At 40.1% G+C, this 14,394-nt stretch overlaps 2 protein-coding genes across 6 annotated transcripts in view; both read left to right on the top strand.

The window, feature by feature from the left end:
• The first annotated feature begins 356 nt into the window (after nt 1-356).
• Nucleotides 357-10,752, top strand: LOC144684150 (LIM/homeobox protein Lhx1-like). The gene is made up of 5 exons (XM_078547812.1): nt 357-526; nt 2,654-2,877; nt 3,581-3,858; nt 5,677-5,842; nt 9,302-10,752. Exons 1-5 carry the CDS (start codon nt 357-359, stop codon nt 9,694-9,696), a joined length of 1,233 nt encoding a protein of 410 aa, XP_078403938.1. The 3' UTR covers nt 9,697-10,752.
• A 2,269-nt stretch (nt 10,753-13,021) lies between these two features.
• The window catches only part of aatf (apoptosis antagonizing transcription factor), a 98,871-nt gene continuing 97,498 nt past the window's right edge, over nt 13,022-14,394 (top strand). For all 5 annotated transcript variants that reach the window (XM_078547958.1, XM_078547961.1, XM_078547960.1 and 2 more), the window contains exon 1: nt 13,022-13,145. In XM_078547958.1, the coding sequence (XP_078404084.1) occupies nt 13,061-13,145 (85 nt within the window). In that variant the 5' untranslated portion in view covers nt 13,022-13,060. The remainder of the gene's footprint in view (nt 13,146-14,394) is intronic.

The raw sequence follows: 14,394 nt of genomic DNA on the forward strand, positions 1-14,394 counted from the left end.
ACGTTGGCATCTTTGTGCATCATGTTGAAGTAAACAATTGAATACTCCGGAGTGACAGCACTGTTGCTTGTTGATCAGTGTAGTTTTTTTTTAAATTTTATTTTCTAGTAATTTCTTTAAAGAGGGCGATTGTTGCTTTAGGAGCACACCTGCATCGGTTTGCTTTGACTCATATCAGCTACCTCAAAAAAAAAGAAAGAAAAAAAAATAACGCTGGCCACTTCATCCGTTGGAACCATCGCCCTTTAATAAGAGCCATTCTAAGGATCAGCCTGCTGGACGTTCGAGGACCTCATTATTACCAGCCAAATATCTAACCGTCAGCTATCTCATTATCGGGGAACAATCCAAAGACAATGGTGCACTGTGCGGGGTGCGAGAGGCCTATTCTCGATAGGTTTCTATTAAACGTCCTGGACAGAGCTTGGCATGTGAAATGTGTTCAGTGCTGCGAATGTAAATGCAATTTAACAGAAAAATGCTTTTCACGAGAGGGAAAGCTCTACTGCAAAAACGACTTCTTTCGGTAAGTGCAATTTTTAAGGCACCGTCATTCTTGCCTTGTTATATTCTTAATATGTTTAAACTTCGAATTTGTTTTACATTATCCGGCTAATTCAATTTATTGGGACATTATTTAGTGAGGGTAACAGTACTTAGTTCAAACAGGAGGACTGTTGGCTAACTTTAATATCTATGGACATTGGCCCGAAGAAATTGTGACCTGAAAAAATAGAGCATCAATCCTTGGAATAACTTTTATTGCTTTGCGATTTGGTAAAATAACTGAATTGCATGAACATAAAAGATTCAGACACTTTCGGTCAGCCCTGTCCAGCAACTTTGCTGGCCTGAAATACGGAAAATGTGTATTTAGCAGGAGGAAACACGACGGGGGTTTGCACGTTTCTATTGCTGAGGCAAATTAAAGCAAAGATCAATAACTACGAATCCTAGAGGAAATCCATTTGCTCTGTCTACCTCCTCGGTGTTTTTACTTTATTGTGACTTATGTGATAAGCGGTTTTGAATAACAAAGTGAAAGGGAAACCCTAGACAAAGGGTTTTATGGGCAAAAACCTTTGTCAGCAATCACCTAAACGGACTGCACAGATACCTGCACAAATGCAATTCCCCATGCTACGAGCTAAACCCGTAACAAAATGTACAGAGTGAGTCTGATAGGAGATATATCACATGCATGTAGGGTAGTGGTTTTCTCTTGCTTTCTGAGCAAGTTATCCTTATCTAACTTTTCATTGTTCACAATAACTTTCATTTACAACCATGTATAGTGTTGTTTCTCTTTTTGAATCAATAACCCTTACTTGCTTTACCATCCAAAGTAAAGTTTCAACATTTTAAATTATATTACCTCTTCCCTCCATCATGGTATGTTTCAAGTTACAGATGCAAATGTGACAGCAAAGTATCCGTTACCTATTGCTTATATACCGGAACCATTGATTGAGCTAGCCACCTCCTCAGTTATTATTAATGAATGGTTTAATGTCAAGTTTGGAGACCGTTCTAATCAGGCTCTCCTGAAATCTCCTTCCTCCTCCGGGATCATAACGCCGTCATCACTTCAATCTGCCGTCACCTGTAAATGACGTAACGTTTATTAATCCAATGATTTTTTTTTTACATCCAACATGGATAAGAGATTCTTTTTAAAATTTAGTTCTCAGCAGAGAATTTTATTTTATACGCAGCAATAGTTACGAGAACATTTTTAAATCAATTGCCGCCCTTGCTGCCTTTTTAAGGTCCTTTTCTGGAATATATTGGTTAGCCCTCCCCCCCCTGTTTAAAAAAAAACAGGTAAACTTCGGTAAAGTACTTTGTGCTCACCTGTTCTACGATTTCGTTAAGCGCCATCTTAGTCAAGAAGTGCACTGAAATTGAACCATGTACCGAAATGTCTTTAATATGAAAGCTTAAAATGCCTTGATGGTCAGCAAACTTTCTAATAAGGCTGAATCAGTGTCCAACAGCATACGCGGTCGGCGATGCCTACAAATAAACTAAACAGCTTTCATCTTCTGAAATCTATGATCATGGCTATACTTTTTATCGATAATTAAAACTTATTTCATTTGACCCCAGGAGCGTTTATGTCCGCTCCGGTGTTTTGAATCGAAATGCAGCCTAAACATTTAAGTATCAACCCAGTTGATGCAAACAATAATTGAAGTCCCGGTGCTTTGTGAGGAACAGGCAGTTTAAAAATGAATGTCAATCTGGTTCAATGTAAGGCATTCTCCACAACATTCTGGACACTCCTGGTCAGTTTGCTGCTGCTACAGATCTCTCCTTTGCACAGATTTTCAATCGTTTTGCTAAAAAATAAATAAATTAACAGCCCAGCGTGCAATCTGTTCCAGGCCGATGTGTCAGCTCCGATGGTGTGTGCGGACCTGTATCATTTTTGGTGGGGTTTTTTTTTTGTGTTTCCGTTTGTGGGCTGGTAGACACAGGCGGGCAACATAAGTGAAAGATTAACATTGATCCGCCCCGTATAAATGCGTACCAGTGTCTGCGCGTTGCTGTTCTAATCGGTTGGGATTAAGTAGTTAACTGTACTGAATGAAATTGAACATTTCTTTGACCTTTCTCTCTCTCTCTCTCTCTCTTGGGTGGTGCGTTTCAGTCGTTTTGGTACCAAGTGTGCCGGCTGCTATCAGGGTATCTCCCCGAGCGATCTGGTGAGGAGAGCGAGGAGCAAAGTCTTTCATCTGAACTGTTTCACTTGTATGATATGCAACAAACAACTTTCCACCGGAGAAGAGCTCTATATCATAGACGAAAACAAATTTGTTTGCAAGGATGATTTTTTAAACAGCAATAATTCGAGGGAAAACGGCTCACTGTCAGGTAAAGCCAAACACATGTGTATGTATCTGCTGGGTGGGAATCTGGGCGACTGTAGGAGCCCAGTGAAGAGTTTAATCCTTAAGGATTATTGTAGCAGGAAGCTGTAGCGTTACCCTAACCACGCCGCACGTGTTTTACACAATTAAAATAGCAGAAACAGCGCTGATGGGCCAACATAAAACCAAGAGGAAAGTACCCGGAATTGGGGTTGATTACAAAAGCGAGTATGACGGGCACCTCGCTCAGCCCCATTTTAACAATTATTGACGGTTAATTCCATTCGATTCTTTATTAAACCCCATGTGCCATTTTACGTGTCGTGGCGAGCAAGCCGCATAAGGCGGGTATCGGTGGAGGGTCTCGGCGACCCCCTTTCCTCTGTGTCCCCTCTGTCATTTTATTCGGGTTTAAGCGTCTTGTCAACTTTCTCTCGCGTTTTCCCCATTTTCGTTTCAATGTGCGAATGATTCGTTCAGGAAGAGAATATTTAGAGCGCCCATAATTGTATCGTTTAAACTTAGTGTGTTTGGGAAATCTCCTGTTTTAGTTCGTAAAAAAAAAAGAAAAATCCGTAATCCGGCGACCCAACGGGACTATATATCAATTACTGATACAACTCTCAGCAATTATCATCGTCTTACCCCGCGTTATTTATGTGGTGTGAACTCATACATCATTCCATTTCATTTTGTGTGTTGTACAGTAACGGCATGTAGTGATCAAAGTTTATCACCGGATTCTCAAGATCATTTACAAGATGACACAAAAGACTCAGAAAGCGCCAATATTTCAGATAAGGAGACTGCCATTAACGAGAACGAGGAACAGAACCTGGGAGCCAAGCGCCGGGGTCCCCGCACAACCATCAAAGCAAAACAGCTGGAAACTCTCAAGGCGGCATTTGCAGCGACTCCTAAACCCACCAGGCACATCCGAGAGCAACTAGCTCAGGAAACCGGGCTAAACATGAGGGTTATCCAGGTAAGGGAGACATTTGGAGAACGAGCCGCTCTCAATAGGAAAAAAGAATAAATAGAGGCCGGGGTAAGGGCGGTGACTGAGGCGCAGGACAAAACAGGCAGGGAAATCCTGATTCGGGATTACACGGGCGATAAGTGCTTCAGGAAACCCAGGCTAAAGATGGTCCTTGAAACGAGATTGAATGAAGAATTTAACTCGGGGGAAGCAGACTGAGTGTGAGAGTGGGGTAGGGGGTGTGGTAGTAAAAACGGTTCAGTGACGGGCACCGTTAATTGATACCAATGAGCCGGGGATAAATCCACACAGCGCATTATCAGATGGATTATCGAAATGGCCAAACCTCAGTGGGGGGAAAGTTTTTAAAGAGGGGTAAATAATCAAAAGTGTATAGCCGCAAGAAGCAAAGCTAAACAATCCATTTTAATCAGGTCAAATGTGAGAGTGATGAACACAGGAAACCGAGAGAGCCCCAAAAGACTGCGCCCAGGAGGTCAAGCCGTGTCCAGGCAAATCTAAATGAGAGACAATAAAGCAGGTCAAATGTAGCAATTATATAGTCAGAGAGGCACGAACCACCGTCAACCCTGAAACAAGTGTACAAGAGAATAGCTGCACTAGGAAATTTGGCTGACCACCAGGAGACGGGTTAAACTATCCCTGCTCAGGGAACCAACCCGAAGCATAAACAGCTCAGAAAAGCGGACGGGAATAGCCGGGTGCAACGGTAGGGGCAGCTGATAAAAACCGACCTGCCGAATTAAATCGCCATTTGTGTGAGTTTAAAAGATCACGCTAAACATGATACGCCCGCTCCCTCCAGTTGTCGATTAATTATTCCCCAGCCGGGAAGCGACTAAGGTAGAAAAGAGGGATTAAAGGCTGGTTCAAGGCGCCAGTAACAACCACATTGCAACGAGGGAAGCATGTTACACACTTATTCGAATCGTGGAACAAATAAAACGGAACCGAGAACCCCGAAGTGGGTTCCGGAAGGGCAAGGCAGTTATTGTAGCTGACCCAGGTTAGATAGAGAACGCACCAGCCCCAGGTCAGGGATAACGATTACTTACAGTCTTGCAGAGCAACTGGAATTAGCTTCAACAAACCTCCATCTGTCAACAAAGCAAATTGTATTCTTGAAATATTTTTATTCAATTTGCGGCAGTTCTGTGCTAACTGATTTTTTAAGCGCCACTTAACTTCCCTCACTGCAACTTTATTAATAAACCTCTGACTTTATCCCAGTAAGAAACTTCAGAATTAAACTGTTATTTAATGCCTGCATTATCTTGTTGACGAGTGTTTTAAAAGGTAAATGGGCCAAGAACCTTAAGAATCACTTTGTTTAAAATGTAATTTTTTTCCCCAAAATATAGCAGTTGAAGAATTATTCCACCACACAGTAGGTCTACTCTGCATTTGAATACCTAAAAAGAAGTTGAGTTTTAAATTAATTTTAAAATATTGTAGCTACATAACTACTAACCTAAAGATCTGGAATCAAGGGGAAATCGTTGAAATGCTTTGCATGGCTGTTGTAAATTTGGTTTCTCCTCTAATTCTGGAGCGGCCTTCTGAGTTTCCTTCAGCTTATGAAAGAGGAAGATGTAAATATTGGCATTCTGTGTTTCAAGACTGGTTTGAGATTAATGTTTGCAGTCTAAGAATAAATGGAAGCCTTTTCTAAAGATGTATTGCAGGTTTACCTTAGTTCTGAAGTATGGGACTGGAAGGGTATTGTTTGAGTTGCATGTATGGTTTAATATTAACTCAGGATTGTCGAAATAAAAGGAATCTTGTGGCTGCTTTGTGCCCCAGGTCTGGTTCCAGAACAGGAGGTCTAAAGAGAGGCGGATGAAGCAGCTGAGTGCTTTAGGGGCTCGTAGACACGCGTTTTTCCGCAGCCCCAGACGGATGAGACCCCTGGGAGATCGCCTCGACGGGGCTGACATGATGGGAAACGGCCCTTTCAATTACTACGGGGGTAAGTCCCAATTCATTTCTGTTAAATACTCCCCAGGATGTGCTTAAAAACTGATTACTTATTTAATGAGAAGGACGCTGCAAATTCAGTTTTACAATCTTGTATTGACGGACAATTGAAATACTGTATGAAGTTAGCCATTTATTGATTTATTATTGACTTATTCAATCACTGATTACACGAAGAGACTCTCCGTGCTATTTTAAGGCTAAAGTATCTCTTTTCCCTCAACGATCTACTTGTCAATGTCAGATCAGTTTCATATGCGGAATCAACCAGGCAGTGTTTCCCGCGTGCATGAACCGACTGAGAAACAGGGACCCCCAGTAAATAGCCTCTAGACTAGATGGCCCGCCTAAGATAACTACAGGAATATACAAAATGAATTAAAATAATACAACATGCGCGCATTTCCGTCCATATTTAAAAAAAAACAGAATGACAATGATGTATTGCCATAGGGTTGTGCTTACTACTGACATCTACACTGGGTTCTTAAACAAAGATAAGAAGCTTAAATGTGTTCAGTCTTCCTATAAAAAACTAACCAACATTGCTTACAACAATGGATTTTATTTTCCGTTTTGGAGTTGAACAGAATAGAAGTAAAGCAAGGTTGCCTTCCCAAATCGACAATGCCTTAAAGTTAAGGATCCTTGTTTTTTGGCTAGGCTCCACATTGAGTAAGCTTTACTTGATTATATTGCTAGAGATTGAGTATTCAAAATCTATCTGTTTTAACTTCCCAATATAAACACCTCGCTTTCTGTGTAACATGAACACTGCAATGTGAAACAAGTTCTTCCGTTTTATTTATTTATAATATGTTTACCTTATACAACTGCAAACGTTGTCATTACAATTCAGGCTAGGACGCAGTTAGAATAGGGCCTGGAATTGTTTAGTTTTTAATCTGGATGAATTTTGTCTTCTAATTTACACAACTGGCTTAATTTTAAAAGAAAGGTTCGCTAGAATGATCGGTTCTAATTTTTATATAAATACCGAGATATCGAAAATATCTATTTGGTCCAATTCTCCTGTACAATCAACTGGAATAGCATTGGTGAACTTTTTTGGAACAAAGTTTCCATGTTTATGTTTAATGACAGGCTGGTTGGGGCTTCCAGTGGATTGTAAACAGCAGACTTGCTGTTATTTGATGGCGAGAACACAGGGAAGACAATAAGCACGCAGGAGGGGCTGGGGTTAATTAATATGGTGTGAATGTATAGCAGAAGTGGGAGGCTCTTAACAAAACCATAGCTCGAAACTTAAACTTCATTAACCCTGAAGTGCTAGAAGCCCTTTCCTCCCCACCCCCACCCCCTCAAGTAACCACTTTTGGATTTAAATCACAGCTTTGCACCTTTCCCATTCATTCCGAAAGGAGGTGTGCTGTACCCTTCACATGAAAAGGAAAATGACCGCGCTTCCTGTGTTTTTCATTAAATATGAGTCACAGCTAGAGTAAATTTAGCTTTAACTTCATTTGCACTGGGTCGTGCTGGCGGTTAATTGCTAATGCAGTATCAACCAAGTACCTTTAAAATAAAATAAAATAAAAAAACGAGAAGATATTTCACACATGGCGGTCAGCGTGTCAGCTGCCAGGCGTTTCCCCTTATTCGATCTTGCATTGAAATAGGGCACATTTAAAATTGGGCCGGAGATGACCGCATTTATTTCAGTTTTTTTCTGTTCGGCTATTGGACGATCTTAAAAGTGCCAGCATCATTTTCATCCCTATTTAGCCTACACTTAGTGGCCAGTTTTCGTGTGTATATTCTCCATTTCATTTACTTATGTAAATTAGCATGCATTCAGGCAGGCTCCTGGAACCAAGCGGACACTGAACACTGCAACCGCGCTTAAAATGTCAAAACGCGTTTTACAAGAACTGATCCAATGAATTTCAGAAAATCCTTCAAAACGAACCAACTGTACATTGAACACTCAACACCGATTTTTAAAAATAGGGACCCTAATAAGATTTTGTGGTATAAAACATGTTGGTACATAAACCATTGCTTTTTTGATGCTCGGATGTTTAAATAATGCCCATTTGGGAGTATTTTACATGAATACCTGTGGAGCATTTAGGCAGCGGGCTATTTTCCGAACATTTTATTGAATTTGGTAACTAACAAATGCGAGCGCATGACTTAAACCTGGGCTCCCGAATAATAAACTATCTTACAAGATCCTTCCAACTACAATTGCCGTGATGGCAGGTTGCTATTTGCCGAATACTCTACAATGACTAGTTGAATGGTGGTTTTGAGAGCGGTTGCGTTTGTGTAAAATGAGTGAGCATTATTCAAAAAGTGGGACCCTGCTGCGCCAGACCTTCTGTGTGATAGGGATTAATAACACAGAATAGTTTCCCAAGCGTATGTATGTTTGCAATCACATCTGCTTCATTTTTCACTTAAGAGATGGAATCTTGAGGGGGGGGGGTGGGAGAACAAGACATCAGTCTGATTTACAAATGGGACATAAATTAGAACAAAAACATTTGATTGTGTTTGCCTTGCACGTTGCGCGTCACACTGTGAATTCACAGAGTAATTCTGATCAAGGGAGTTTGGGATGGTAGAATGTAAGGGTCATTAACTAAAAGAGAAAATAATTCAGTGTGTCACAAAAAAAAATGTTCCGATTTTATTGTCCGTTACATGGCTCTGAAAGAATTTAATAAATGTTTGCTTTAGCTACCAAAAAATTAAAATTTCTAGAATTTTGCACATGTTTTTTTGTCTTAACCCCGTAGCAGAGATATTATCCAATCATAGGGCATATCATTGGACCAGAAAGGATCATTACCAGTTTATCGCGCCGCCCAATGTACAGCAACGCCGCTTTGTTTCACATTGCTACAGAACAGCATGGAGGCACCTGTGAAGGTTTAGTTTCTGGTTACAGACAGCAGATCAACTTGGATAGAATTATGAAGAATAACAATAAATGCAATAATTTGGAAAGGAATGCGCATGACTTTATGTTGACAGGTGAATCCATGGACCAAATTGTAACTGTGTGTATGTGTGTGTGTGTGTGTGTTGTGAGGAATGAAAGTTTCGAGTTTGGTGCCTTTAAAGGTCAATTAATGTTAAGGAGGTACCTGCTGTTTAATAGGTCCCCAAAGAGCAAAGGAGATGAAGTCACCGATTTCAATTCTAAAATATTCAGAGTGCAGGGCCAAATTAAATTCCAAATTGCATACTTTGTTACTGTGATTTGTTTTGCATATTTTAATGTGTAAGAATGATTGTGGTTTTGATTTGATTTCACATGGCTCGTGTTTTTTCCTTTGGACAACTAAATCTAGCCAGTCTGCTTGCAAAGTTTATTTATCCCTACTGTTATTTGTATTTAATTTTTTTTAAACTGCAATGTCTACATAACGATGGCTTGTATCTGTATTTAGTTGCTGTTTTTTTTCCCCTCCTTTTCCAGATTATCAGACTGAATATTATGGTCCTGGAAGCAATTATGATTTCTTTCCTCAAGGTCCCCCTTCGTCTCAAGCTCAGACTCCAGTGGATCTGGGTTTCGTGCCCTCCTCCGGGCCTGGGGCGACCCCACTCGGCGGACTCGAGCATCCACTGCCCGGCCATCACCCGAGCAACCTGCCGGGACCAGGCGACAGCCAGAGGTTCACCGACATGATCTCTCACTCTCACGGGGACTCTCCGAGCCCAGAGCCGGGCTTAACAGGACCGTCCATGCACTCGATGGCGGCGGATGTGTTCGGGCCGGGTCCCAGTCCGTCTTTCTCCCTCACCAATGGGGGTTATACCAGTCACTTGTCACATCCGCCTCCGGAAATGAACGAGGCTGCCGTTTGGTAACGACTTCCGATTTAGTGGAAATTGCCGAAACTAACGTCAAGGGACAATATTGACAATTGAGTCCCCCCCCACCACCTCCTCTCTCTCTCTCTCTCTGCTCCATCCCAACCCCAAAGACAATGCGTTGCCCGGACAGCAAGAACAAGGCGAGATCTTCAAAACTCGCTGCACAGATTCTAAAATCATAATTTAAAACAAAAAACTTCAATCAAGGTGAAAGTTTGAACGAGCTAACACAACAACAAAGTTTTAACCTGGGCGACAAAAGCTGGGTTCCTAAAACCCAAAAGGAACACATTTCAGAATGACCTCGAAAAGACAAAAGCGTTTGGGAGCCCTCAAGACTTCAACGCGCGAACTACTCTACCTACAAAAAGCTGAACAACAAAAAAAGCTCATGAATGAACTGAAAGAGTCTACTGTTTACGTATTATATTTAATTCAGGACTTTAATGTTTTAGAAAACATTTTAGAACCTCTTGATCTGAATTGAAGAAACGGGCATCAAGTAACCAAACTTTTTTTTTTGTTTCCAAAAAAAATGTACAAAAGGTTTGTTGGAGTTGTGGTTCACAGCTCCAGTTTGTACAAAGTGTTTTTTTTTTGCGTATGTTTACAAAAGTGGAAAACAAACTAGAAAGGTGCCAAATAGATAAGTCATAGCACAATTACTGTAGGTGCACTGCACCATCCACTGGAGAAAGTGTTCAGAAAGAGAGTGTTAAAAATATACTTTCTGCTAATTTTTAGCTCTCTCATAGGAATCATTCATATTGTTAATAATGCCCATATAGATTCATACAGGATTTTATTTTTGTGTCTTACAGAAACAAAAGGTCAAATATTTAAACAATTTTACTACATGGTCAAATATGCAGTCGATAGCTGCTACTTTTTGCTTTATACAGTATAGAATTCCTCATGATATCATTTTTGTCATAATAGGCCTAAGCTTCTGTGACCTCCATTGCATATTAGACCATTCACTGTATAAATGAAAAACATGTTGAATAAATTTGTGACTTTTTAATAAAAAATTGATGTTTTAATGTCTTTAAATGTATGCTTTGTTTATGAACAAGGTATGGTGGCAGAATTAACTGGAAGTTTCTTGCTCACTTTTGCTTTCACTTATCCTTCCATTAAATGTAAACTGTTGCACCAGAAGCACTATCTGTTTAAGACTCCCGACATTTATAAATTAACTACTCCAAATTATATTTTAATAACTTTAAAGCTTACATAACTTTGATTTCTTTACATTGAAATTGATGACCACTGCTCTTTCCAAATAATTAGTTTAATTGTGTTAACTAACAGTTAAAGAGAAAATATAGAACTTCAGATAAGATCTATTTCCTGTGTACTCGACGTTCATTTGAATACATGTGAGTTGAACTTTATCACAGTTTAGTTTACTTGGTGATAAACATTTTAATATCAGCCTTGCAATTACATCAAGTTGAAAGTAATTGAATCACATCGTATAAGTGCCCGCATACAGTTAAGCAACACGTCACAACATTTTAAAGAAATAATTTTTAACCTTTATTTCTTTTTATTATCAGTAATAATGCTTGACATTACTTTTACAGTTAATTGCAATTACTTACATAAAATAATTGGCTTAAACCAATTTTAGTGATTTATCAATAAGCCATTTCAGATGAATAGTAAAACTTCTGCTTTGAGAAAAAGTAATTCCTCAGAAATTCTTTTTGTTTTTGTTGGAGAGCGAACACAATTGTGACTGGAAGACCAGCACATTTCTATATATCATAGAGTCATAGAGTTATACAGTGCAGAAACAGGCCTAATCACTTAAAATAATTTATGTAAGTGGTACCCACAATATATAAGAGAGATGTTAAGCCCTTGTACGCAACATCATACATGTAGCTTGAATGTAACACCTAAATTGTCTTCCAAAGATGTCATCGTCATTTGTTTTCTGTATTTTTTAAAACCATTGAAGTATATGTTAAATGTCATCCTTTCAGATAATACCAGCAGAATGATTTTATATATAAGTAGAGTTAGAAACTGATTTAGGAAATATGCAAATGCACAGCATACTCCTTAAAGTGTGATATTACTAATCCACTTGCCTCCCAAATTTGAACTGTTGCATTTTTAACTTTGTCACAGAAATGTGATTCCAAGGTATTAAGGAACACCAGTTTGAAATAGCTCTTAGCTGTAATATAAATCAACAGCATAGTAGGTAAGACATTCAGTAATAACCCCATAGGGGTCCAGTCAATTTTGGATGCCATATTCCACTACTGTAGTTTATTGTAATTGTTTCATATACTTGAATGGCAAAGTGTTCTTCAACCCTCCAATACAATTTTGACACAAGTGAATTTCTTATTTCCTGATGAGAGGTTTCACATCAATAGAACAAACTACACATATTACTTTTGCTTCTGTGTATCCTAAGTATTCTATACATTTTAACAGAATTCCTTTGTATTTTGCACATCTTCCAATCATTCAACTTAAGGTCTATTAGAAGCTGAATTTATATTTTCTGTGAGTCCAATATAACTATATTATTACATTTAAAACAACTTTATTAAACAACATACATTCTTTAATGATTTAATCCAATTGGTTAATAAATTCAAGTGTGTTAAAATAATTAAATGTAAAGTTGAAAGATACCACAATAGATTTTGAAACATTTGTTCACTGGTTACAAATATTTTAATATCTTAATCATAATATCAAGATTAGAACAATATATTTGATGTTATGATGCAGGATAATGAGAAACAAATACAATGCTTGTTTCATTTTCACTACATGCATCACATGTATGTATTAAAATGTGTTAATATTTTCACTAACAATTCTAATGTACTTCCACAGTTATTGAATATTAATAAAGCCTCCTTGGTTGTCAATTGACCAAAGTTCTCAACAACAGGAAAACTTAAAACCATGACCAGCCAGAGTGGAAAAATCGGAGCTAAATTATTGCCTGTCAATTTTATTTGGACCCTAAACAGATTTAGGATGCTGTACTGTCCAGGAATAAGAGTCTGTTCAATATGTTAAGACTCTCCTTCAGGGACAATAGAATTCGAAAAATGGAATATCCTGCAAAACCCTTTTAACACTATCATCATAATTATTTACTTTCTACATTCAGGAAAATAGAAGAAAAATCTCTATTTCCAAAAAAAGATTATTGCCATAAGGAGCATCATGAACAAGCAGAATATTGTAAACAGGTGGAAGGTGACCATCCCTGTGCCTGTGTGTCTGTGAGAGGGGGGGGAGGTAAACGGAACCGGAAGTCCGCTTTGTCATCGGAAGTACGTCATCCTGAATAAGCTCCATTCGAGCTGAAGGCAAGATGGCGGCGTCCATCTCCCAGCAGCTGGAGGATTTGTTAAACCCTTTGCCCACTTTTAAAGACCCGGAGGACGAGCAGGATGAAGGTAACTAGGCCCCCGGAGGAAGCGCGTTCAGTTCTCGGCCCGGGGAGGGGGCGGGATTGCCGCCGACCCTAATGAATAAACGTTTTAGGAGCCGCATGTGAGAGCCTGGCGGCGGTTGCTATGAGCGAGCGCTCAGGGTCTGACCTCGGGCCCCCCGGGGGTTAACAGCGCGCTTTACAATGCAGCGCACAGGTGGATGCTCGCGCCGCGAAAGGAGGATCGCAGCCCGTTCGGCTCTGAGTTCTTTGGTCCTGTCGGGTTGAAGTGCAGGTGATTGATTTTATTGCCCGGGTCCTTCCTGCTGAAAGTTTTTGAGCCGTTTAAACAGTGGACAGAGTTTGCGGGCCTGGGTCAGTCCGAGACCTGCCGTCAGCCACGGGGTGAGGAAGGGCCACTCCTCCCGCTCCAGGCAGCATTTACAGTGCGGCTGTTTGATCTGTCCGTGCACCGCAGCGGGAATTCCGCACGAGTCTCACTCATGATGTGGAGGGGGGGCAGATAACAGGCGTGGGCACCACTTTCTCCCAATAGTTAGAACATTACCATCAGGGTTCTGGTCTTTGTCAGTGTTTTATGACCCCCCCACCCCACCCCACCCCACCCCACATGAGTGTCCTCCCATCCTACTTCATTAAGAACAATTTGGATTTATATAGTGCCTTTTGAGGTGGATTTTAAAAAGTCCCAAAGCGCTTCATAGGAACGTTGTCAAACAAAGTTCGACGCTGAGCCACATAAAGAGGCATTGAATAAGCCCTGAAGCGGATGGGCTTTCAAAACATTTAAATTGAGTTTAAATGGCTTTAGTTGTCCGAGTGCTTTGTAATGTAACAACAGTTGCAAGTAGAATATCTTCACCCAGCTCACCTGTCTGCTTCATCTAATACACATAAATCCAAAACAAAAACAGAATTACCTGGAAAAACTCAGCAAGTCTGGCAGCATCGGCGGAGAAGAAATCAGTTAACGTTTCGAGCCTTCATGGCCCTTCGGCAGAACTGGAGCATAGTTAGAATCTAACTATTTCTAACTATATTTCTAACTATGCTCCAGTTCTGCCGAAGGGCCATGAAGGCTCGAAACGTTAACTGATTTCTTCTCCGCCGATGCTGCCAGACTTGCTGAGTTTTTCCAGGTAATTCTGTTTTTGTTTTGGATTTCCAGCATCCACAGTAGCTTTTAGCTTTTTGTTTTTATACACATAAATCCAAGTTTGCCCCCCCCCACAATCGATTTACTTTCTGTGGCA

The sequence above is a fragment of the Cetorhinus maximus genome, chromosome 9 (genome assembly GCF_964194155.1).
Source record: "Cetorhinus maximus chromosome 9, sCetMax3.hap1.1, whole genome shotgun sequence".
NCBI lineage: Eukaryota > Metazoa > Chordata > Chondrichthyes > Lamniformes > Cetorhinidae > Cetorhinus > Cetorhinus maximus.

Excerpts from the sequence above, each read along its gene's own strand:
- LOC144684150 (XM_078547812.1), top strand. The coding sequence starts at position 357 with ATGGTGCACTGTGCGGGGTGCGAGAGGCCTATTCTCGATAGGTTTCTA. Across the intron at positions 527-2,653 it reads TGCAAAAACGACTTCTTTCG|TCGTTTTGGTACCAAGTGTG; the intron begins GTAAGTGCAATT and ends GGTGCGTTTCAG. Across the intron at positions 3,859-5,676 it reads TAAACATGAGGGTTATCCAG|GTCTGGTTCCAGAACAGGAG; the intron begins GTAAGGGAGACA and ends TTTGTGCCCCAG.